This window comes from Delphinapterus leucas, chromosome 5 (assembly GCF_059928025.1).
Source record: "Delphinapterus leucas isolate spDelLeu-1000000601 "Yukka" chromosome 5, BTC_Dleu_Yukka2, whole genome shotgun sequence".
In the NCBI taxonomy this organism is placed as follows: domain Eukaryota; kingdom Metazoa; phylum Chordata; class Mammalia; order Artiodactyla; family Monodontidae; genus Delphinapterus; species Delphinapterus leucas.
Genome location: NC_143133.1, coordinates 134034561 through 134061025, shown reverse-complemented (window position 1 = coordinate 134061025; position 26465 = coordinate 134034561). Strand labels below are relative to the sequence as shown.

The 26465-nt window shown below is 41.1% G+C and overlaps 1 protein-coding gene across 6 annotated transcripts in view; it reads left to right on the top strand.

Moving 5' to 3' along the window:
- Window positions 1-26465, top strand: part of RAPGEF2 (Rap guanine nucleotide exchange factor 2) — a 245946-nt gene that overhangs the window by 134591 nt on the left and 84890 nt on the right. The window contains exon 1 of one of the 6 annotated variants that reach the window (XM_089911328.1): window positions 18138-18206. The exons of 4 other annotated variants lie outside the window; for them this stretch is intronic. In XM_089911328.1, coding sequence (XP_089767454.1) covers window positions 18153-18206 — 54 coding nt within the window. In that variant the 5' untranslated portion in view covers window positions 18138-18152. Of the gene's footprint in view, window positions 1-18137; window positions 18207-18230; window positions 19106-26465 lie in introns of those variants that run through there. One more of the 6 variants, XM_022582251.3, reaches the window with a different exon arrangement.

Sequence of the window (26465 nt, the reverse complement as noted above, 5' to 3'; positions counted from 1 at the left end):
TGAGGTCTTCCTACTTTAATCCAATATATGCTACTTAACAGTAAGAGCATGTGTTGTGTATCAGTGACTTGTGTGTCTACTAAATTTCCTAGAATATTAAGGTCTTAAGATTTTTAACTTATAACAGTCAGTTCGTATCCCACTTGACTAATTTATTCAATGATGATATTTAAAATCTGTTTATGTGCATATACAGAAATTATTCAAGTATGGGGAAATTTCTTAATTATTTGAATATTTTTATTCTTCATCTTTCATCAGGCGTTTGTTTGCTTAATTAAATCTAAAGCCGTTGTCTTCAGTATGGTCCTCAATCCCTCTCTGTGAATTATAATAGGATGGAGTTTCAGAAAACCTGTCTATTCTGTTTCTTGTATCATAGAGGAAAGCTCAGTATTTTCATTTATATGTTTTTATTATTTTAATGAATATTATTGAGCGCCCACCTTGTTTCAGGGCTGTGCCAGACTCCATGGCTGTAAAGGTCTACAGGACAGACAGAATCTGCCCTCATTGACTTTATGGCCTCGCACAAAATACAGATAAATCGACGGCAGTTAAGATAGAGGGAAATCCAGGTACCGTGGAGGCTCAAAAACCAGGCATCTTGAGGAATCAGGAGTGGCTTCCTGAATGGCCTTACTGTCTTTGCTCAAAGGAAAATCTTCTTTAATCCAAGAAAGCCCAATAGAAATGTGAAAAAGAAATGAATTGGGAAGTAAAGAAGGGAAAGAGGGGATGTGGATAGACTGTTGACAGGAGTGATAGATACAAAACTGCCCTCCCCATTTTGGTAGATACTGTTGTGTGCATGCCCCGAAGTCTTTATATTTGCATCAGAGAGTCTTTTAAAGAGAGTGGCAAAAGTATCCTTTGCTTTTCATGCTTATTCTCAGCAGGTTTACTAGCCCCTCCTCACCTAGACCATGTTGCATTTTAAAATCCTGCAGAAAGCTTCCTGCGGAAAGGTCTTTGAACAATAGGTGGACATGACAGCGTTGCATTCCTGGCAAAATGCAGCCTGTTAGAGCTGCTGCGGTGGCCTCTGCCTCCTTGCTTTGGGGGGAGCATTTCTCTTTCTTGCAGTTATAATCAGGTATTTATGTTGATTTAATTTATACGGATTGAGAAATTATACCATAGAGTCTGTTTAGAAATTGAAATGTAAATCAGGAAATAGTGTAAAATATGAAATGATTAATCTCGTGCTATTAACAGCATGCATTGCAAATTCATGCAAGGCAGTTGAGAAGAGTGTGCAGTGCGCTGTTTACACAAGTTTCAGCTTCTGTTAGAGGATGTCTATTTTTATGTATGACATCATCGCTGCTGCAGAACTCCCGTGGCCACTGGGATTTACTGTTCTTTCATTCCATTCTGAAAGAAAGCTTGTATTGATGTCATAATTGGACCCATCTTTTGGTTGCACTTGGAAATTGAAAGTAATCGGGGTGTTGTGTAGCATGTCATGGCAATATTTCAAGCAATTTATTTGTCAGAAAGATCACTGCCACTTTGTCCTGCCTCTAACTGTGAACACTGGTGGCTCTCTCTGTGCCTGTTCATGTTTTAGATATATTTGGCTAAAATTTAACTTTTAGTCTCAATGGCAACAATCCTTTCATCTTCAGCCATTTCATTTCTTATGTGATTTTTCCTTTCTTTCCTTTTCTTTTCTTTTCTTTTTTTTTTTGCCATGATATTTTGCAGTGCTACACACTGATTTGAAAAATGTCTCTTTTCTTTGGAAAAATCTACTTTGATATTCAGACCTATTTCCTACCAGTGCTGAACTGGCCTTTTTTACAATTAACTGATCCATTCTAAGTTGTCTGTTTTCACTATTTGAAACATTGGGTGACTAGAAATGTTCTCTTTTGATTTTGAATCCTGTGTTAAAACATTATTAACTTTGAAATACCTTTCTATTAGCTAGAAGATATTGTTGACCAGCCTCTGGAAGAAATTCTAGCATGTGATTCGATGTGTGGGTGTTAGGTTGACATCACTCATGAAAGGAAAATTTTAATGATTCATATTAAAATAATTTTTAAATGTCTACTAAATTTTGTACATATTCTTGTGTATAAATTTTCCTCCTTATCCTCTCAAAAAATTAGTCATTATCCGTATCTCAGTAGGAAAGTTTTTTTCCCTTTCTTTTACAGAAACTAATTAAGAACAAACTACAGATTAAAAAAATAACAGGTTTATTAAGTTACAACTCACATGCCATACAGTTCACCTATTTAAAGTGCATAATTCAACTCTTTTTCTTTTCTTTTATAAAAAACATATAACACTGAGACTTCCCTGGTGGCGCAGTGGTTAAGAATCCACCTGCCAATGCAGGGGACACGGGTTCGAGCCCTGGTCAGGGAAGATCCCACGTGCCGCGGAGCGACTAAGCCCGTGTGCCACAACTACTGAGCCTGTGCTCTAGAGCCCACGAGCCACAACTACTGAGCCCGTGTGCCACAACTACTGAAACCTGCGCCTAGAACCCATGCTCCGCAACAAGAGAAGCCACCACAGTGAGAAGCCCGCGCGCCGCAACGAAGAGTAGCCCCCTCTTGCCACAACTAGAGAAAGCCATCGCGGAGCAACAAAGACCCAATGCAGCCAAAAATAATAATAATAATAAATAAATAAATTTATTTTTAAAAATATGTAACACTAAATGTACCATCTTAACCATTTTTAAGTATACAGTTCAGTAGTAGTAAGAATATCAGTAGTAATGACTGACTTGAACATACCCAGTTCACAGGTGTGCCTCACAGCCTTTGTGATAGTTTAAATTACACATAGGCTGAAAAATAACTTTAAGATATTTAGGAAAAAAATAATTATAGAGTCTATTGAAAAACAATAAAAGGCTTACTGAACAATTGTAGTAGAGCAATTTCTTATGAACTTAGTGTGGGGTCAGTAGCCTCTTGTTTTTTCCTGTGTCTTCCTTTCTCACTTTCAAGTGGAATATTGGTGGCGGTTGGATGTGATGCAGAGTTTAGAACTGCTAGCCTAGAGGAGAAATGATGTGACCACAGAGTGGGCCAGATCTGAGAAATGAATCGCTAATTGCAATAAATGGCGGAGGAATTCCGAGGGGAAAGGTTTGAAGATGAAAAAGAAAGTGTTCAGGCTGTCTTGACTTTTACTCAGATATCTGTGAGGATAACAGTGATAATTGGTCACCTGTGGCTTTGGTACAATCCGGAAGGCATTTAGGAGTGTTAGAAAATAAGGTTAAAATCTCAAAGTAAGTTGTAGCGTTTCCCTCGCACTAATTATTCGTGTACGTCCACTTTCCGTCCACTTCTTTATCCAAAATTTTAAACCGAACCTTCAAAAACCTGTTTGAATCATCAGGAATTTCGGAATACTCAGGAACGTTTTCAAGAAAAAGATCATTTTGCCATTTGTTACTCTATGAAGTATGCACATCCCAACCAAGTGTGATGAAGAGAATACTTGGGCCTCGGCAATGGTCTTGATGCCCTCGATGCCCTTGACGGTAATGGGCATTCTTAACAAGCACTGCAGTCTTTTTATTCCTCCTCGGCACGAAAGTTTGCCTAACTTTTGGTACTAACTTTAGTTAGATAGGGAAGGTGTGAGCAGCTAGCCTTCCTACAAGTGGATGTGCTGTTAGAAGGTTCAGCTGAGGTAGGACCTTACAGGGTTTTATCTTAAAGGAATCTAAGGACAGCCGACAACTGGGTTTTTACAAAGAGCCAAGAGGCTGATCATTTTCTGGTTCATCTCAGAGCAGCAGCTGTCAAACGTGTCCATCTCAGGACTTGTTTACACTCTTAAAACTTTTTGAGAGGGACTTCCCTGGTGGCTCGGTGGTTAAGAATCCACCTGCCAATGCAGGGGACACCGATTTGATCCCTGGTCCGGAAGGATCCCACATGCCGCGGAGCAACTAAGCCTGTGTGCCACAACTACTGAAGCCCGCGTGCCTAGAGACTGTGCTCCATAACAAGAGAAGCCACCGCAATGAGAAGCATGCGCACCGCAACGAAGAGTAGCCCCTGCTCGCCGCACCTAGAGAAAGCCCGTGCACACCAACAAAGACCCAATGCAGCCAAAAGTAAATAAATAAATACACTGGGCTTCCCTGGTGGCGAAGTGGTTGAGAGTCCGCCTGCCGATGCAGGGGACACGGGTTCGTGCCCCGGTCCGGGAAGATCCCACATGCCGCGGAACGGCTGTGCCCGTGAGCCATGGCCGCTGAGCCTGCGCGTCTGGAGCCTGTGCTCCGCAACGGGAGAGGCCACAACAGTGAGAGGCCCACGTACCGCAAAATAAAAATTAAAAAATAAAAAATAAATACACTTATTAAGGAAAAAAACTTTTTGAGGGCTCCAACAGCTTTTGTTTATATGAATTATCTACATCATTACTTGGCATATTAAAAACTGAAACTGAGAAACTTAAAAATATGTATTCATTGGTTAATTAAACATAATAAACCCATCATACATTAACATAAAGGTTTTTTTAGTGAGAGGTAGCTATATTTTCAAAACAGAAAAAATGAGAGGAAGGGTGGTGGTGGTTTATAGTTCTACAAATATGTTTAATGTTTGGCCTAGTAGAAGGCAGCTGGATTCTCATATCTGCTTCTGTATTCAGTCTTTTGTGATGTCCTTTTCTGGCTGAAGTATATAAAGTATGGCCTCACACAGATAGGTAGTTGGAAGAGGGAGGAGAGTTTTAGCAGCTTCTTCAAATAATCTTCCTGATACACTACACCAAAGTTTGACAAACGGTAGTTCCTTAAACCTGCTGTTGCATTGGGGAACATAACACTCTGTCAGTTAGCTTTTAAAATTTTTCTTTTATTAAAACCCATTCGTCTTACTTACACACCGAATGGGTCTTTCTATTCATGTGTGATTTTATAACATCATGCATTCGTCATTGAATTTAGGTCTTCTAAATTTTGGCGTGTTACACAATATAAAAAAAAATCACATTTGTTAGTATCACTACCAGTCTCATGTCAAAAGGCCTTAATTATTGGGAAGCTGTCAAGCCTATGGGATTGGACATGTTTTCCTAATGTCTAATTTTTACTTGAAAGCTAAAATTTTATCCTTGGGAAAGTGCTATCAGCTGTTTTCCTTGAAGTGACAAGCTCAGTTTGTCCATTTTCAAGAAAATATCGGCCAAGTACCCTAGTCTTAGTAACCACAATTTGTCCATTTTTTGTTCCTTCCCACAGAAATAGCTTTCCATGAAAAAACCAAGTGCGGGACCCTTCTGAGAGCAGGGCCTGTAGACGGCTGAGCTTGCAGACCTGTGAGGCTGCCCCGCCCTTGTTTCCTGTGTGATTCTTCCCCTTACTTCCTTTTCCTTTTTGCGGCTTAATCTCCTCATAGATACAAGGAGAAAATGGAAAGCCCTCAAGCTAACTAGGGATGGTGGAATCAGAAGAATTTAAAAATGCTTTGTATTAAATAATGGTTTTAAATATATTAATTAATTGGTTTGGATGGTCACCAGCAGTCCTTTTTGTAGTTACTGTAGTAATCTTCAAAGGTACATATTTTTACTTAATTGATTTAGCATTTCTCATTTAGAGAGTGTTTCTCTTTAGGAATTTTATCTTTGGAGCCCCTTTTCCCCCCAGAAAGTTCTCTGCCTCCTCTTCCCTATTAAGGTAATTATGAGCCATTATGTGGAATTATAAAATATTTAAACTTTTCATGCAAACATTTGTGTGATATGAAAGTATGACCTAATCATAACTGTAAAGAGTGTGTTAGACAACATTTTTTTTTTTTTTTTTGCGGTACGCGGGCCTCTCACTGCTGTGGCCTCTCCCGTTGCGGAGCACAGGCTCTGGATGCGCAGGCCCAGCGGCCATGGCTCATGGACCCAGCCGCTCCGCGGCGTGTGGGGTCTTCCTGGACCGGGGCCCGAACCCGTGTCCCCTGCATCGGCAGGCGGACTCTCAACCACTGCGCCACCAGGGAAGCCCTAGACAACCTTTAAAACTGAGTTTTTGGTCTTATGCTAATACCGATAAGACTAGTTTTGGGTGTCCTCACCCACTGCCATACCCTCAAAAAAAGATCCTCACCAGGAGTAATTTCAGCAGCCTCCTGTGCGTGATTAATACTTTAGATTCAGGATAATGTAATGTATTACAAATTGTTTCAGTTTGATAGTGCGAAATAAATAAACAGTACCTCGCAATGTATTCAAAACTTCTCTAACCTTCTTACTATTTTTCTCGAATTTTATCTTTGTTATCCTCTAGTTTGAGTATCTTTTTTTCTTTTTTTACTGGCTCCCTTTTTCCTTTTTGGTCTAAATAAATATGCTGCCTTCACTCTTTCCACTTGTCCTGCCTATGTTAAGACACCAGTGGTTGGTTTCCTTTGTCATCACAGCGTGTGGTTTACTTCTCATAATGGTGCTCTGAGATTCGGTGTGCTTCAGTTATCCGCTACTGCAGTAGAATATCTGAAAGGGTAGCGCTGCCTTGGGGAAGGGACTGGAAGTTTTCCCGCTCCCAACCTTGAGATGGTAAGTTTGCCCTGGTAAGAGCTGAAATGTCCACTTGTACATTCTATGAAGTGTTCACTGACTTCAGTGAACTTCAGTGAAGTTCAGTGACTTCAGTCACTATAGATTCCTGCATCCCTTCTCGCTTAGAGAAGGTGATTGTCTCACTTTCTCCCCTACTGCATTTTTATCTTTATTGTAAATAGCATGCTTTCTGGTAGTGTGTATGATATTTTTTTCATTCATTTTTTATTGAAGTATAGTTGAATTACAATGTTGTATTAATTACTGCTATACAGCAGAGTGATTCAGTTATACGTATGTATATATCTTCTCTTTCATGTTCTTTTCCGGCATGGTTTATCACAGGATACTGAATATAGTTCCCTGTGCTATGCAGTAGGACTTTGGCGTTACCTAGTCTATATATATTAGTTCGCATCTGCTAACTCCAAACTCCTAATCCATCCCTCGCCCACCCTCCTCCCCCTTGGCAACCACCAGTCTGTTCTCTGTGTCCCTGATTCTGTTTCTGTTTCGTAGATAGGTTCATTTGTGGCATATTTTAGATGCCACATATAAGAGATATCATATGGTATTTGTCTTTCTCTTTCTGACTTAATTCACTTAGTATGATAATCTCTGGTTGCATCCATGTTGCTGCAAATGGCATTATTAGTTTTGGTTTTTGTTTTTTAAAAGTCCACTGAATTGAATGGTATGTTGTAAAATTTTGGCCCAACAGATTTTTTTTTTTTTTTTTGGCTTCACCTCCTTGAAAAAGCATTACCTATAAAATACAAGCCATCAAGAAAAGTAGGTTCTGTTATACATTTGCTCCAAGGCAGCCCTTTAGTAACCATTTCACATGATGCACAGTACATTTTGCTTATGTCCACCACACTGTTGAACTAACCAGGATGATTTCTGAAGGTCATACCTGATTTCTTGAACTCCTGTCCTGTCCCACTTTGTCTTGGGGGTTAAGTGTAGAATGAATGAGTGAATGCTACTTATTCTGTTTAGTGTTTCATTATAGATTTATGGTTGTGTGTTAATACAGTGAACTGCTACTTTATGGCACAATCAGGAGGTATAATCTTCCGTGATTGTGATTCATCTGGCCAGTTGTGAGCAATTCTAACAATTATAGTTGTCTGAGACATACAGTTAAATATTCTAGTCTTGTCCTTTAAAAACACCAGCATGGTAGTAATTGAACATTTCAAAGCGCAACTAAAATATGAATAGGGTAAAATACTCTGTTTGCCTTTTCAGAGCTTTTAAGGAGAGGGAGAAATTAGATGGGCGGTTTTTGTTTGTTTATTCATTCATTTATGAGAAGGAAGATTGAATATTGTCATCTTAAACTCATGTGGTCATGGTGGGAGGCTGGCTTCTTTTATAAGGGAACATTTAAAAAATTTCTGTGGCATCTAAAATATTTTCTATATTGAGACAGTCTCTTCTATATTTAATTATTTTCCAGGCAAATTTACTTGGAAGCATTTCCTGTCTGGAGTGTATTTAATTACATCAGATGGGCAGTCACAATTCTATTCCTGGTCGTGAAGTCCACTGATGAATGCTGCTGCTTATAAATACTGTTATTTTCATGTAGAGTGAAGGTTATTGAACCATTAGGAAAATTTATACATATTTATTTGAAAACCTCAGATTTAAAAAATGAAAATATGTTTGTTAAAATTAAATTCCTGAAGAGTCAGGAGAGTCTTTGGAAGCAGACAGTATTTCGTATGCCTTTGTATACGTTTTGCACAGTGTGTATGCTGTTACGGTAGGTCCTCAGCAGTGTCCTGGTTCCATGCTGGTGTCAATCAAACTCCCAGAATTAGCATTAGTTAACATTTCTAGGAGAGGCATCATAGATCCACCTGCATTAACGCATCGATACAACATTAATTAATGGGTTGCCCAAACCTTGAGTGCAGCTGAATTTTTAGAATATCTTGGAAGGAATAAAATCAACCCTTATTGGATCCTTATGACACGTACCAGTCGTCAGGGTGCTTTTTCATGTATTTCGTCAGTCAGACTTTCCTGCAGCGTTGAATGTTTGGTGATGGCATCTCCACTGTTAGGAGATAAGCCTCCTAAGGTCAAAGGTGTCAAGCAATGTGTTCGATGTTCATGGTCACAGAATCAAATAAAGGCATAGGTCTTCTCTGTCCCTGACACAGAACATTATTTATTTTTGAAAATGAATTTAACATATATTGCTTTTATGTTACTTAAACTTTAAATTTGATCTAAAAGAAATATAATATGTATCATATAATCCACCCACTTTAAATGCCTACAATTTAAGTACCTTTAAAGGAAAGAGGCCAGAGCACAGAATGTCCACTCTGGTAGGCTTTGGTTGATTCACCAGTCTTTTTTGTTGCAACTGGGTGTTTTCCCCTCTCGAACCATGCATCCCTCATCAATAAAGCACAGCATCCCCCCCCCATTTAAATAACCTTTCTAGCTTCATTCCAATACAGAAATGGGTTTTCACTGGCAATCAGTACTATTTCATAACAGAGCATAACTATGTAATTAGTGTGTTTTAAAAGTTAGGTCCACTGATATTATAAGTAACAAGCCAAATCTTGCCAGAAGATCTTTTGTAAGTATGACTTTTTAATGAACTAAAACAACTTACAGTTGTCTAAAGGTAGTCATCATTTTTAGAGATAAAAACACGGGGGCTTCCCTGGTGGCACAGTGGTTGAGAATCTGCCTGCCAGTGCAGGGGACACGGGTTCGAGCCCTGGTCTGGGAAGATCCCACATGCCGCGGAGCACCTAAGCCTGTGCACCACAACTACTGAGCCTGCGCGTCTGGAGCCTGTGCTCCGCAACAAGAGAGGCCGCGACAGTGAGAGGCCCGTGCACCGCGATGAAGAGTGGCCCCTGCTCACCGCAACTAGAGAAAGCCCTTGCACAGAAACGAAGACCCAACACAGCCAAAAATAAATAAATAAATTTTTAAAAAAACAACAAAAAACACACCGCCACAAAATTACTAACTTCTGCACCAGAAAATATTGGAAGTGTTCTGGTAGTATTTAAGAATATTGAAAATGTATATCAAATAATTTCAGGGGGTTTATAAACCTTCTGTAAAACTGATGATGTAGTTATGTACGACTTTTAATAATTCAAATTATTGCTACCATTAAGAAAAACACCGTTTACTTACCTTTTTCTAAGTTTGACAGCATTTAATTTGCAGAGTAAGCGATGTTAAAAAGAAAACCTTTAAACCATTGTCCAATTATCACTATAATTTTTAAAAAGTAAGGGCATTTTAATACTTCCTCTCTGGCTGCCAAAGTAGGAAGATAAAAGGTTTCAGAATAAAGGATAGTTACCACCAGGAAATCTTATCCCAAGATAGACCATCTGAATGGAAATATTACCCCTCTACCCCCATCTTGCTACTAGCTAACGTTTGGGACCAGCCATATAGTTAAGATAACTTTAAGAACGTAAAAGGATTTTAGGAATCTGCCAGTCAAACCACTTAATAAAATTTATTTTTTTCTATGTGATCACTGACGTTCGTCCTCTGCTTTAAGATTTTTAGTTACACTTAGCACTGATATTTGTGAGACAGTCCATACGTAACGTGTGTCAAAATTGTACCCTACCTCCTGGTACAAAGAAAGGGTTTTGTAAATCATAGCAGTTATTGTTGCTTGTAGGAAAGGCCTAATTATTAAGCAACTTCCCTTATGTTTAGTGAAATCTGCCTCTCTGTACCTTAGTCTGTGGTTCTAGGTATCTCTTAAAGCAGCACAAATGAATATTCGTGTTCCATTTCCATGTAACTGTGCTTCAGGTATTTAATGAGACCCTGCTCTGTTCAGCCTCTTCTCTAGGTTACACATTCCTAACTTCTTATAACTTTTCTGAACCCCTTATCATCTTGATCTTCTGCTGTTTGAACATTACAGTTACTCATTCTCGGTCCTAAGTCATGATGTCTAGAATGGGTTGCTGTAAACCACATGCAGGCTACAGCACAGCTTCCTGTCCCCCTCCCTCTGGGCCTTATGCGTCTGATAATGTAACCTGAGATTTTATTAGGGTTTTCAGTCACCTTGGAGCTTTTGGCCAGCTCCCTTTTACAGATAGCCCCTCCAACCTCCTTCCCCCCTCCCACCTCCCCCCCCCCCCCCGCCACGAATTGTTCCTCCAGCCTGACCTTCCCTCTCCTGTACTTGTAAGAGTGACACTTTGATGGTACACATGGTACACTGTTAAATTTAGATTTGCTGGTTTTCATCTACTCTTTTCACCTGCCAAGTTATTTAAAACACCTAATTTTGTCAGCAAGCAAATCGGACATCTTTCGTGGTTGCACAAGTATCCTATGACTGTTTTCTCAGCTTAAAGTAAAGCTGCTGTAATACTGCTTCACAGGTGACTTTTGAAAATGTGTAAGTGGAATTACTTATGCATTTATTCTTTGAGCAATTACTGTGTGTTAAGTACGAGAGATAAAACATTTTATCATTGACAATATGAGATAAAATGTTGTATGGTCCCTGCTTTCAGCTAACTTACGTTCCAGTTTGTGGTCAGTATTTCTCTTTTTGTTAAATAAAAATAAGAATGATAATTAACTGCTGTGTTCGTGCAAACATATTAATCATAAGGGAGTAGGTTACATGCCAAATTAGTAATAAAGATAGTAATTGCTTTTATTTATTTATTTATTTATTTTTTGCGGTACGCGGGCCTCTCACCGCTGTGGTCTCTCCCATTGCGGAGCACAGGCTCCGGACGCGCAGGCTCAGCGGCCATGGCTCACGGGCCCAGCCGCTCCGCGGCATGTGAGATCTTCCCGGACCAGGGCACGAACCCACGTCCCCTGCGTCGGCAGGCGCACTCCCAACCACTGCGCCACCAGGGAAGCCCAGTAATTGCTATTTATATTTGGAGTGGTGCTCTATGAAATACTGAAGTCAGGAGCCCACTTGCAAGCCTCGTCCTTTAGGACAAAGCAGTGAAATGATTTGCAACCAGTGTACAAGGACTTCCCCTCTGAGGCTGAGCATTTTGAGGTGAAGCCTGGTCTCGTTAAAACAGGTTCTTGGGAATGAGGTAAGCTTTGTGAAATCAGCTGTTAAAGTCTGTGCATTTTGAAAAGCCCCATTCTGTATGTTGGAATTTCTTACTCGCTTACAGCCTTCTTTATTTTTCTTAGTTTTTCTGCATGTCTCCATTTCATGCCATCTTTTTTTTTGGCCGGGGAGGTGGGGGCATGACCAAGGATTGAACCTGGGCCATGACGGTGAAAGCGCTAAGTCCTAACCGCTGGGCTGCCAGGGAACTCCCCATTTCATGCCATCTTTTAATCGTTCTCTTCTAACGTGGCCCATGTAAATAGTGAGCATATTTTTTATAGACAGGTTACATTAGTTCTCCAGTTACGAGTCAGGTGCAACATAAGCAGTTTGTTGTCAGACAGTTTTTTTTTATTAAAGACATAGCCTAAAGATTTCTTTGAATATATCTTTAGAGTATATCTGGGTGATCTTTTTTGGTCTCATAATTCAATCTAAGTGCTAATTCAGGTAATGGTTCCTAGTATTTCTAAAGCCTTCATTTAAATTAAACTCAGATGTGTATTCAACGGTTATTATGTATCAGGCATGGTGTTGGTGTCTCTCATTTTATTTCGTAATTAAATTATTTTAAATAAAGAACCTGAAGTATCTTTTTATTGGTCAGAGTAGAAAAAATAAAAATTCTAGCCCCGATTTCCTCTGTGAGGAGGGTGTGTGGGGGGACCTGTCTGAAGTTCACCCGAGGATGAAACAGATTGTGTGAAAGGTAAGGATGAATTACGGTGTGAAGAATTTGTCAGATAATCAACTTTTTTTTGTTTTGTTTTTTGTTTTGTTTAGAAAGAAATCGTAATACTAATGGGATGTTTTGGGTTTAGGAAAAGAGAAGTGAAATTTCTGACCGTACCTTGCACAGTTTTGCATTGGCTTGGTGCTCAATGGGTTTGGTGTGGTTGTGTAGAAAATAGCACTTTAAAATGTCATTTCTTTGATGAACAATAAAACATTAGGGTTCAAATTTGTAAAATTTTATGTTTCCAGATATTGAAGAATAAATTCTTCCTGCCTCTCCAAGAGATTTTCTCCAACCTCTGTAGTTTTTCCTCTGGGGAAGGGAGAAGAGGGAAAGCAATCAACATACGTATAGTGGATAAAGTAAATTATATTAGAAACCTGGAGTTCTATTTTGTGCTCTTCCAAACTACTAACCCTGTAATCGCATACACTTTATTTTTCTGGGAAAGGACGAATACATTATTTTACTGCTTCCTTGGGTGCTGACCAGGCTTAATTAAGTGTTTGCAAAGCACTTGGAGATCTATGGATAAACACTATAGATGCTCTACATAAATAAACACATATTAATCCTAAATGTGGTTGATAATTACTGAGAAGAACAGACCATTTTTCTCAATTTCATAGTAATTAAAAAGGGCATACTTTAGGTGGAAAAAAGTATAAATGAATATGATGGGTTTAAATTTAGCATCGAAAGCCTTAAGTAATTTCTTGAATTGTGTTATGATCTATCCTTTGGGTCATTGTTGCTGATAATTTAGAAGTCACTAGAAGTTCTTAGGCAGAAAGCTGTTACGTGGTCCTTTTTCTAGCTGTATCTATTTAATGCTGTTTGCTGAATCTAGATGGTTAAGGAATAGGGTAAATAGAACCAAAATCAGCCTAATGGTGATTTTTTTCTTATTTGTGTAAAATCTGTAATATGGGATTCTCTTAAATCTTCGGTTCGTATTTTATGTTTGGCATATTATAATCTGGTATAATTGTATTTCATTGTACAAGGTAGTAGGGATAGTAAAATTTCAGTACTGCAGTCATGAGTTTTGAAATGTGTAGGTTGTAGGCGTGGAGCCAGGTTGGGAGAGAAATCTCACCAGTCTCAGCACAGAAGAGCATGAGTGCCTGAGGATGTGGGACTCTGACCTCATCTCTCAGGGTCCCCGATGAGGTTAGTTTCCTCCTCCAGAGAGGTGACAGGTTTTTCTGCAAAGACAAGCAACGCGAAATCTTCCCCTAAAAGGTCGGCCGCCGTCAGCATGGAGGTGATTTGACTTCTCCTTGGAGACGGGTTTCTGTCGCGTGGGCCTGTGGGGCACGGGCTGGATGGGTGAAACTTGTGCGGCTTGATCATTTAGTTCTTGAGTTGCCATTGGCTTTATTTGCGTGTGTAGTAAAATACACATAACATTTAAATTTATCATTTTAACCGTTTTTAAGTGTCCAGTTCAGTGGCATTAAGTACATTCACCTCATTATGCAGCCATCACCACCATCCATCTCCAGAACATTTTCATCTTCCCAGAAGAAACTCCATACCCATTAAACATGACTCCTCATTTCTCCCAGCCCCTGGCCACCACCATTCTCCTTTCTGTCTTTGAAGTTGATACAAGTGTAGTCATACAGTGTTTGTCTTTCTGTGACTGAATCATTTCACTTTAGCAGTGTCTTCAAGGCGTGTCCTTGTTGTAGCTCGTTAGAGAATCTTGTTCCTTTTTAAGACCGAATATCCCATTGTATTGATATGTATATACCACATTTTGTTTATGCATTCATTCATAGATGGACGCTTGAGTTGCTTCTAGCTTTTACCTTTTGTTTTTTTTTTCAAGGTTTTATTTTTTAGAGCAGTTTCAGGTTTACAGCAGAATTGAGAAAAAGGTACAGAGATTTCCCATATATCTCTGCCCCCATGGATGCATAGCCTCACTCACGAGGATAGTACTTTTTTTTTTTTTTTTTTTAACCAAGGATGACCCTACATTGACACATCGTATTTGTGCAAACCCCATAGTTTACCTTAGGGTTCACTCTTGGCATAGTACAAATGGGTTTGGACAAATGTATAATGACTTGTATCCATCATTATACCATCATACAGAGTATTTTCTCTGCTCTAAAAATCCTCTGTGCTCTGCCTGTTCATTCCCAGTGCACCTCCCCTCCCTCCACCACCACTGACCTTTTACTGTCTCTATAGTTTTGTCTTTTCCAGAATGTCGTGTAGTTGGAATACATACAATATGTAGCCTTTGGAGATTGGCTTCATTCACTTAGTAATATGCACTTAAGGTTTTTCTGTGTCTTTTCATGGCTTGATAGCTGGTTGCTTTTTTAGCGCTGAATAATGTTTCACTGTCCTGACATACCACAGTTTACTTATACATTCACCTACTAAAGGGCCTCTTGGTGTGGTTTCCAAGTTTTGGCAGTTATGAATAAAATAGCTATAAATATTCATGTGCAGGTTTTTGTGTGGACATAAGTTTTCAGTTGCTTCGGGTATATATCAAGGAGTGGGATTGCTGGATCATCAGGTAGAAGTATGTTTAGCTTTGTAAGAAACCACCCCACTGCCTTCCAAAGTGGCTACACCATTTTGCATTCCCATCACCAATGAGTGAGAGTTCCTGTTGCTGCACATCCTAACCAGCATTTGGTGTTGTCAGTGTCTGAGGGTTTGGCCATCCCAATAGGTGAACAGTGGCACCTCGTTATTGTTTTGATTTGCATTGCCCTGATGACGTATGGTGTGGAGCATCTTTTCATGTCCTTATTTGCCATGTGTGTATCTTCTTTAGTGAGGTTTCTATTAAGGTCTTTGGCCCTTTTTTTTTTTTTTTTTTTTGCGGTACGCAAGCCTCTCACTGCTGTGGCCTCTCCCGTTGCGGAGCACAGGCTCCGGATGTGCAGGCTCAGCGGCCATGGCTCACGGGCCCAGCCGCTCCGCGGCATATGGGATCTTCCCAGACCGGGGCACGAACCCGTGTCCCCTGCATTGGCAGGCGGACTCTCAACCACTGCGCCACCAGGGAAGCCCCACAGCCGAAGTTTTTAATTTTAGTGAATCCAACTTATCCATTATTTCTTTCATGCATCATGTTTGGTGTTGTATCTAAAAAGGCATCACCATACTCAAGGTTGTCTACGTTTCCTCTTATTATCCTGTAGGAGTTCTGTAGGTTTGCGTTTTACATTTAGGTCTGTGATCCATTTTGAGTTAATTTTTGTGGGTGGCGTAAGGCCTGCTTCTAGGTGGTGATGATGCTTTTTGCGTGTGGATGTCCATTTGTTCCAGCACCATTTGTTGAAGAGACTCTCTTTGCTCTATTATGTTGCCTTTTCCCTTTGTCAAAGAACAGCACTGTTTACTTTTAAATAATTCATTTGTCTGTTATAGAAAAATATCTGGGACTTTTTTTGTTAGGGATTGGTTTACAGGATCAAATATGGTCTTGCTAATGTCCATTCCCAGTCACTGGGGGTTTCATTCATTTAAAAAGTGTTGATTGTATACAACACGTAGCGTGCTATGCACTGCAAGTCCAGGGGCACGCAGGCAAGCACGGTGTCAGCCATCAAGGAGAGGGGTGTGTAGCAGGGGAAAAGCAAACACTAATTGCACATAAGTTCGTGATTAAGCATGAACTCACGGCATGACAGGAGAGTGATGTACAACATGATGGTAGCTTTGAGGGCATTTCACCAGTGGGTTTTGAGGGGTGGCGTAGGAGTCGATCAGGAAAGGGAGGGTGAGGGCGAGTTCAAGGCAGAGGAAATAACACGTGAAAAGGCCCCCTTGCCCCTTCAAGGAAGCAAGAGCCGCTGAGGTGACCTGAGGGTCTGAGTGTGGGGTGAGTCTTGAAGACACGCAGGTCTTGCAGACACCACAAGAGCTGTAGTCTGTGCGCTGAGAGCAGTGGGAAGCCATGCGTGTGTCTGGGTTTGAAAAGGGGGCTCAGTGGATTCAGATGAAATGACCAGACTTTAGTTTTTCAGAGATCTCAGAGGCAGTCTGTCAAATGGGTTGAGTGGACGAGGTTAGAACTGAATCCAGACAGTTCAGTAAGGAGACTTTTGCAGTTTTCGCGGCAAAAAATATTGATTGGAGTGGGATGGTAGCAGTGGAGATGGAGAGAAATCTGAATTGTAAGGAAGGTAGAGACGTAATTAGTGGGATACTGTGACGGATCGGATGTGGACAAGGGTGTTAAGGGTGACTGGTCGACGTCTCAGGCATTATAACAGGACCGTGGTGGTCCTTCATTTGAGAGGGCGGTGCGGTGAGGGAGTGACGGAACCAAAGTAGGTGATTCCTCAGAGGTTTGGGTGTGAAGTGGGGAAGAGGTCAGACAGTAGCCACGGGAGAATGTAGGCTCTCAGCGATGTTTCTGGTTTTGGTTTTGTTTCTGAGATGGGAGTGACCTGAACATATTAAAAAGTGGAGGGCTTCCCTGGTGGCACAGTGGTTGAGAGCCCGCCTGCCGATGCAGGGGACACGGGTTCGTGCCCCGGTCCGGGAGGATCCCACATGCCGCGGAGCGGCTGGGCCCGTGAGCCATGGCCGCTGAGCCTGCGCGTCCGGTGCCTGTGCTCCGCAACGGGAGAGGCCACAACAGTGAGAGGCCCGCGTACCGCAAAAAAAAAAAAAAAAAAAGTGGAGAACCTCTAGTTGTGGGCGGGAGGTTGAGTGGATGATATAAGAAGTCTGTGGAGGGGGCATGCTGGGGGTAGAAGGATGCCCAATCGAGAAGTGGAGGGCCTGGCTGCCTTCAGGTGTGCAGGGAGAGGAAAGAGAATAAGTGGTGTGGGAGCCAGGTTAGGGAGCAGCGGGTACGGGCAGCTCCAAAGTCAGGTACTCAAGTAGCTAGATTTTCCATAGCTGTTTTCGATCGTGGATACCGTTTATAGATAGGTGCGACCATGAGAACCGGACCAGGGCTTCCAAGCTAAAATGTCAACAGTAATGCTGTCTTTTCCAATAACCTACTAACCCGGGTGGAATTCAGTGTGGTAGAATTACACAACCTTATTAAATTTCAACTTTCTACCTCTAAAAGAAGTTTGATTTGGTTTTTATAAAAAAAAAAAACCTGAGTGGGTTTATTTTGATATAATTTGCAAGGTGCTGTGTGTGTGTGCCCGAGTGTGTGTATGGGTGTTTGTGAAAAATCACATCTTCTGAATTTATACAAAGCTTGCATTTTGTGAATTTTTGGTGGGTACTTGTTTCCTACAGCACGGTGATATTCGAGGGTGGGGACGAGGTCACAGCCATCCTTGTTTCTTCCCCTTGGTGAAAAATCATATTTTAGTTCAAAGCTGTTCAAGTGAGTCCTTGCTCTGCTCTCCCACCCTGTCTTCAGAGATATTATTTGGAGTCAGCAATCAATGGATTCCATCCCTCTGAGACTTGCTTAACCTACAGCCGCTGATAAAATACAGGCAAGAGCTCGTTACTTTATCTGAATTGTCCATTGCTACCTTAATGAGTGAAATGGTTAAGTAGAGGAGGGGGCGAGCCTTAAGGAATGTGTGTACCGTTTGAGCTGAATATTTCAGTGTATATAGGGAGAGGGAGGGCGAGAGAGAAATCCACTTACATCACTAGAACTGCATTGAGTGTGAGCCTTGCAGGTTAAGAGACAGACTCCAGTGTCTTGCTTTCTGCAGGAAGCAGCAATGCCGCCTGTTTCCTAAGAGGAATTTTTTATTTAGAAAAGGAAGCTTTCTCTCTACCCAGGAAATGGCTTTCCTTGTGCGTTGCTATGCCAACTGCCTGCAGCCATGGTCCTCCAAAGTAAGCACAATAATGTAATTATATTGGTGTATTGCATTCAGACTCGTGCTTCTCAAGACTGTGTGTGTGCGTGTGCCGTGTTTCTGTTAGTGACTCTCTTGCTGGCAGTCATGCTTGTGTTGAGTGTAAGGGACAGACATCATTAGATCAAATGTCCATCAGTGTCATGCCGCCGAGATTAATTGTGCAAACTTGGTTAGTGGAGTGGGACAGAGATGACTGGTCACCGCTCCGTCAGCATCATTGGCAGCCAGGGAGGAGGTCCCGATTCACACGCTCTGCCCTGGTTCTTTCTTTCTTTCTCTTTCTCCTTTCTTCCTTGGTCGAAGGGGTCCGTATGTGTGATTGCAAATGAGACAAGAGTATTAACAATGCTTGGCTGAATGCTGAAGACTGGTTCCTCCACCACCCTGACCGAGATCATTCTCTAGGAAGCCTTTTGGAGGGGAGTCTGTGTGCAGTCAGCCATTTTAGCTTTTTTTTTTTTTCCCCCTTTTCTTTTGCCTCTCGTTCTTCGGTCTCAGAAATGATCTTGTTCTCCGGGAGGACTGAGAGCTGGATAAGGTTTCCTCAGTCTCGTCGTAGCCGGAGATGGCTAGAGTTTCAGCGTTATAAAAATGGAGACCGGCAGGGTCGTGTGGATCCCTTTTCTGGTCCACAAGTATGAGGGTTTTCAGCTCACCGGTAGTGAGACTTGAAGCTGCAGCTGGCTCTCCTCCTCTTTTTTTCTTTCTTTCTTCTTCGTTTTTCTTTTAATTCAGTGCTGTCAAGGGTGACTTGGCATCCATGAGAGACTGGTACATGATGTGTAAGTTCAGTCCAGCATATGTTTCTTCATTATGAAACCACTAGCAATCCCAGCTAACCATGGAGTTGTGGGCCAGCAGGAGAAACATTCAGTAAGTACCTCAAATGCCGCTGTGCTTCCACCTTGCGTCATAGGGAACGGCTTTAAAATGGGGATGATCGCTGTGTCTCTTCAGGGGAGGCATGTTTTCTAGAGGGTCTGAGAGTCTGCTTGGAGGAGGGAGGGTAAGTTACAGATGGCTTGTTCTTCCACTTCTGTTGTGATTTAACCATTTTTTCCAACAAGACCAGCAGTCCATTTAAAGCAAGATCACAAACATTGTGAAACACTGGACGGCTGATTTTTATAATCAGAAATTAAAACTTGGCAATTCAGCTTTAACTCAGCACTTGAATAGTCTCTTTAAAATATTTTGTATCGTTGAATTTAACGAGAGATCATGAAAAGGTTATTGGGCACAGGCGTCTGTGGTACGGAATTCACATGTAGGCTTGAAGGAGGGAGGAGAGCTTCGGTTATTGATTTGGTAATAAAACCATCAGGGGGACTCATCTGACTTCTTCACAGGAATTAACAGGTGATGAGAGCACGGAATTTTGTTTGTTTGTTTTAATGCCACAAGTATTGCTTCTTTACAATTGATCCCATGAGTCAGCTCTGCATCTGTCACGCTGAAATCCCACAGACAGCTACTGCTGTTTGTGAGAAACACTTTTCTGCGGTTAATACCAAGTCCCAGCCTCCTGTTCTAGGAATGTGAGTTCTCACTTTGCTGCCTTTGTACCACCATGTTGGAAGCTTTCTGCCATCACGCTAATTCATATGTGCGTGTCTCACATATATATTTAAATGTCCCAAATGAAAATGCATACATTTAGGCAGTATATATAGTAATTAGTCTAAGTATTTTTAAAATGCCTATTTTTATATTCTGGCATCTAGCAAGTACCCTATTAGGGTATAGGAATTATCTTTTACGTATGCTAAAAAGATTGAGCTGTTAAACTTTGAAGACGGAGGTAAATCGCTGAGGCTTTGAAAATTTATAGACAGAAGGCCGTGAATTAGAATATTTAGATGCCTAGGTTTATGGATCTAATTTGGTTTTGTTCACCATCACGAACAAAACTGTTAACTAAATCCGAGAGGTTTTCTTAGATGAAGCTACGCATAAGGCATCGCCCTGCACGCCCAGAGAGTGGTGGGATGTTCCCGGGCAGTGGCTGTGTTGCAGGCGTGTTATGATGCAGGGCTTGGAGCCCAGCCCCCTCGTAATGAGATTCTTGTGGTACCTCGCTAATTAAATCTCTTCGGATCAGATCCAAAAACAGACCAGCCTTATACTTAATTTCACTAATAAGAAAGGTTGTTATAGAGAAGTTCTACTCTAGTTAGACTTTAGTAACGGGACCTCTGACGTGAAGCTCCCCTGCACTCGGGACTTTTTCAGGGACCAGTAAGGTGTGTTACTTAAACTGCACTTGAGGAACCTTAGAAGCAAAGTTCAAATCACAGGCTCTTTGTTTACCTTTTTCACATGTCCTTTCTCAGAATGGGGGGAGGGGTTACTGAAATTAATAATAATATAATTTTAATGAACAAAGAAAATAGTTTACTGGCGGGGGAGGAAAAAGTAGGACTAGATTTATGAAAAGGAGCAGTTGGGCCAGGTAATACCAAATAGTGTGTGGACGCCTATTCCGTAAAGCGTATTTATTTCCTAACACGTGCTTTACGTTTTAGTGAATTCCAGGGCAATGCTTTGACAAAAGTAACCGTAGCCATAAAATAGCTTTGAGTCAAGTGATATCTAGAAGGCGTGTCAGTGGTATCTCCCACCATATTTCTGTTACCAATTGAGGTCCTGGAGTTCGCCGCCCAGATCATCCTCTGGGGCAGGGTTGTCAGTTGGTGCCCTCAGGATCTTGCTGCGTGGTCCTTGTTGATGAGGCCTTTGGTTATGTAGACTCTGCTGGTTAATGAGCAGACCTTTAAGACTTTAATTTCATGCAGGAGGTGAACAGAACAGTGTCCCGGCTGTCACATAATAGGTGACTCAGTAAAGAGCTGTTGAGCAAACATGAGTGGGACACCCCTCTTCTGACCTATGAGGCTTTACGAGGATAATGTCAGAGCTCATTTTAAATGCGTGAAGTTTGGTAACGTCACAGATAACTTCCATTTTCGCCTCTTGGAGAAGTTTGTGGCTCTTTAAGTGGCTCTGCTTCTTTGACTACAGAAGTGAGTGAGATACTAAAAGGAACAACACTGAATCGGGGGCTTTTTTTGAAGCTGTGGTTGAGCAGGGGTAAACTCGGTTTTTCTACTTTGTGAGAATCTTTCGGATCTCACGGGCTTTTATTCTTTCCCTGTCGGGCGCCGTGCGTTCTCTCAGCTGCTGGCGCTTAATAGGTGCACAGTAAACACTGCTGACTTTCTCATCTGAATAAATTTGGGTTAGTGAAGCCCCGTGTACCCTCTACACTAGTGCCTTGTATACGTTTTGTCACCTCTCCTCCCTGTCGCGGTTCCACCTGGCCAGGTGTGAACACCTGTGCGTCGCCAAGATGGCCCCCAGCACTGGGCTCTGTTCTCACTGCCGCCTGGCGCTCAGTCCGTCTCCAGGGGAGCCTTGTGATTTGGGGGCTTTTGACAATAAAAGGAGATTATTAACGTTAAAAAAGATGTATGCTAAAACTACATTTCAAAAAGACTGCTCTGGACCACTGGTGGCACAGACTGTTCATAGATGTTACACAAGAAAAGTTGCACAGGCTTAAGAAGTTGCGGAAAACCTGGGGGTGACAGGAAAGGCCATTGCTCCATTTACCAGCTGTTCCGTGTTCTACCCGCCCCCCGCCTTCTTGCCCACCTCAGATGAACTGGCGGGAGGAGGGTGCCTTCAGCGTGCCTTTGAAAGTTGTGCGATATACGATGACTTAGAAACTTTGTAAATTTTTTACATGAATCACTTAAAATAAATCAACTTGGTATTATCAAACTGATCATCTAGTTTTCCTTTGCACATCTGATAGAAATTATTGATATATGTAGTGTGCTGTACTTACAATAAATGAGACTTCAGTTGTGATGAAATGATTTTTAAGAAGTGGTTTATGTAAGAACATGCCTCCTTGAGTGCAGGGAATAAACAGCAATAGCTATCATTCGCTGAGCACTTACTGTATGACAGGCACTGTGTACTACATATTATCCGAATTATCACAGCAACCCTTTAAAGAAAGATTTATTAGCACCTTTTCAGAGACGATGAAAATGAGGCTTAGCGAGATTAAAAAATACCTTTTTCCCAGGACTGTAAGTGGTGGAACCATCACTGGAGCCCAGGTGTGTCTGATTTCACAGCCCTGCTTTAACCACCACCCTGTACTGCTTCTCCTTCTGTGGCTAGATTTAGTCTAAATCAGGTGTTTGGATTGTACACTTATCAGAGCTGATGTGAATTATTGGAATACACGACTTGAAAAACATGCTTGCTTTTCTTTGGCTACTCTTGTTTTTCCTGGTATGTGTGACATTCCAAGTTCATATAAAAGGGCAACAGTATCATGATCAAAATTATTTTACAAACTTAAAAAAATAGTTTTATAAAACTATTTGATAGATGCAGTCAATAAGCTTCTGTCCTTTTTTTTTTTTTTTTTTTTGCGGTACGTGGGTCTCTCACTGTTGTGGCCTCTCCCGTTGCGGAGCACAGGCTCCAGACGCGCAGGCTCAGCGGCCGTGGCTCACGGGCCCAGCCGCTCCGCGGCATGTGGGATCTTCCCGGACCGGGGCACGAACCCGCGTCCCCCGCATCGGCAGGCAGACTCGCAACCACTGTGCCACCAGGGAAGCCTAGTACCTTCTCATTTTTAATTGCTGCTTAACTCTTTAAGCATAAACTTGATGCCTCAACTTCCTCTGCTCCCTTTGTAACTTCAGACGGCCTGACCGTGGCCACCTGTACTCCGTGGGCAGCCCTGAGCCTGGCTGTTCCACGCCCCCATTTCTGCTTTGGTAGAGTCTGCATCTGCCATGGAGCCCGACTTCTGCTCACGACCACCTCTCTGAAGTCCACACTGGCCGTGGCTCGTCTGTAGCCACAAGTCATCGTTTCATGAGTCTGACTTCCTGTTGGTCACCGAGGACCTCTGTCATCTACATTCTCTCGCTTAGGAGCATATTTTTTTCCCAACTGTGCTTTTTTCGGTTAGGACAAGGTGCTCTGATTACAGAGGCTAAGGGCCCCTTTTCTTTTCCGATTTTTCAGCCTGCAGTGCTCTGTGCTTGACCTTCATTTGCTCCTTGTTTCTGTTCATATTTATCTCTGCTTCCTCTGAATAATGATTTAGTGCCGCTTAATATGTAATTCTTCATTTTATTAATTGTTGTAATTGCTTTGGTCTCTGCGGTTAGATGAGACATCGTATCTGGAGTGAATTCGCCCCCTTCCTCATACCAGGTGTGAAGAATATGGTTGGGATTCAGAACTCTTTATCAACTGTTAAGAGTACAGAATAGAGAAGGCTTTTGTAGGATGGAAGAATGGCAAGTGAGAGTCCAAAGATATAAGGAATTAGAAGGTTATGAGAAAAACAATGAGATCATCACTATTGGAATAGATTATGTCAACGAGAGTAGGTCAACACAGGTGACAGAGAGGAAGGTGTTAGGACACTTGACAAATTAATGACTATAATATGAAGATCCAGCGAAGGAGTGTAACCTCCTTCTCCCTCCCACCCCGCTCCTGTCTTTAACTAGAAAAGATTCAAGGAAACTCAGTTTTGAAAAAATTGCTTTCATCCTACCATGACAATCTGACCTGGTCTGTAAACACTGGGGAGAGTGTCTTTTTAATATAATTTGATTGATGCATTTTCCTTAGCAGGGTAGAAAATAGCACCAAGATTAATCATAGGTGTTAAGTTACACCTCTTTTGGGTTAAGACTCTACCTCTTCTTTATCTGATCTTTATTTTGTCTATTATGACAGATATATTTCCCGAGATGAAATAAACTATCTCTTACTATCTCTTGGGGAGATTTTCCACTGTGCTAGCTAACAGAGGCCTGAGAGGAAGCAATATCCTATTGTTTTATTCAAGGACAAGGTCATCTTGCCTTGGATTTGGGCCAAGAAACCCTGGCAACAAATAGTAGATCTTTTTACCCTGTTAGAAGTAAAGAAATATATTTTAAGAACTTGCCAACGCATTGCATACACAACTTGCATGTATAAGATTGAAAAAAGCTCTATCTCATTGTAGGACATATTAAAGAACAATCCTTACTTTTAGTCAAAAGAAGAAGCATACTTTCCATCCTTGCTTTTAAACGTTGTTTGGTAATGATCGATTTAAATATAGACTACATAAAAATAAAATCAATTAAGATTAGTTGGAAAAGAGAATGATCAATTAAAAAAAGAATGCTCAAAATGCATCTTATTAGAATATCAAGTATTTCTTCTTTAACTGTTTAACCATAGTAAGACTAAAGTTACAGTTTTATTTCTCATTTAAAATATCATACTTTATATGTTTGAAATACTGATGTTAAATTTAAACCAAAATAAATACTCTGTAAATTTGGTCATGTAGATATAATTATCCCTGAAATATAAACTGAAATTTCTTTAGTCCATTTCCTTGATTTTAGGCCTGACCATAAGGCCTGACTCTTAAATATTTTATTCAGGTAATCTGTTTAAGAATTCTTTGAAGAGTGATGGTTGAGTTTCCTTCTTTTTTCCTGTGCTTAATAATCATGTAAAAATTATTTTTATTTAATTTAAATCCTTAATGAAGTACCTTTTAGTGCTTACTTTATGTACCTAGTGAAAACAAAAGGCAACTTACTACTGTCAGGTCTGTAGCAATCTTCTCTAAACTTTTTTTTTTTTTTTTTTGCGGTACGCGGGCCTCTTACTGTTGTGGCCTCTCCCGTTGCGGAGCACAGGCTCCGGACGCGCAGGCTCAGCGGCCATGGCTCACAGGCCCAGCCGCTCTGCGGCATGTGGGATCTTCCCGGACCGGGGCACGAACCCGTGTCCCCTGCATCGGCAGGCGGACTCTCAACCACTGCGCCACCAGGGAAGCCCCTTCTCTAAACTTTTGAAAATTTTTTCTACTTAGATCAAGTGACCATTTTATCTTTATCCATATATTTTATTTGGATTATGATTTAGTTATGAGCTTTTAAAAATTTTTTTAAACAAAAGAAAATGAGTGCTGTTATATACATAGAGATATACTCGTGAGGGAGAACAGGGTGCAAGTGTGTGTGTGTGTGTGTGTGATTTAAATGAAAGTTAGTAAATTTCCTCAAGGTCTCTGTTAATTTCCTTGTCCTAAGATCTTTGCTTTCTCTGACGTCCTTATTTCTCTTCATCATTAAGAAATGGTCTTTATTTTCAGAGGTCTGACTGACACATGCTTGTGATCGTTTCCATGTACGGTATTAAAATGCCAGGGCTGTTAGTACTATCTTAGGTGTTACACAGAACGAGGTAAGTAAAAGTGTCTGTTTTGGGGAACATAGATAAGAAGCTTGTTAAAAAACATACAAGAGACCATAAATGCACATTTACACGCTAAAGCACGTAAAGAGATGATGCAAGAGAGCACCCGCACTAAAGAATCACGTAGAGTGTAGCACACACGCTGGCCTCTTGGGCCCTTGGTCCCTGCCTCTCCCTTTCCTGCTGGTCTAGAAACACCCTGGCCACGCAGAACTGGTCACTTGTCAACCTCTGCCATTTCTTCTTGTTGACCAAACCTCCAGCATGGGCCTTATTATGTTAGTTATGCTGTGTTCCTCTCTCTCTCTCTCTCTCTCTCTCTCTCTCTCTATCTATCTATCTATCTATATACACACACACACACATACACATGGCGTGTGTGTATATGATACATAATGATCTTATTTACTTGTACAGTCTGTGATAATGCCATATCCGCATAATGTATCGGTCAACCCCCAATCAGTGTTTCTTCTGTAAAGTCTTTACACAGATATTCCCCACGTGCTTCCAGTCTCCTCACTTCACATCAGTAATACCAGATCCTCTTTATCACTTACACTACCTGCTCATTATAAAGGCTGTTCTCAGAGACGTCATAGGCATGGACTCACTTTACAGTTTTTGATCAATAAAGTGACACTGAAAAACACTCCTGGGTTAGTAAGGTACATATTCCTCTTTAGTGAACTCCGAAGAAGTACATTACTGGTTTATAATATTGACTTGGTTTGATTATAAAATAAAACATACCCCCTTATGTATGCATGTATTTCATGCATGTGTGTGTGTTTGTGTAAACATGATTAATCCAGAATCTCATCTCTAATTTAGGTATGTAGAAAAAGCTAGAATTCTGTTATGTATTGGTAGAGGGTAATTTTCAGAGATATCTGAAAATATGTGTAATCTCCTCTGATAACCA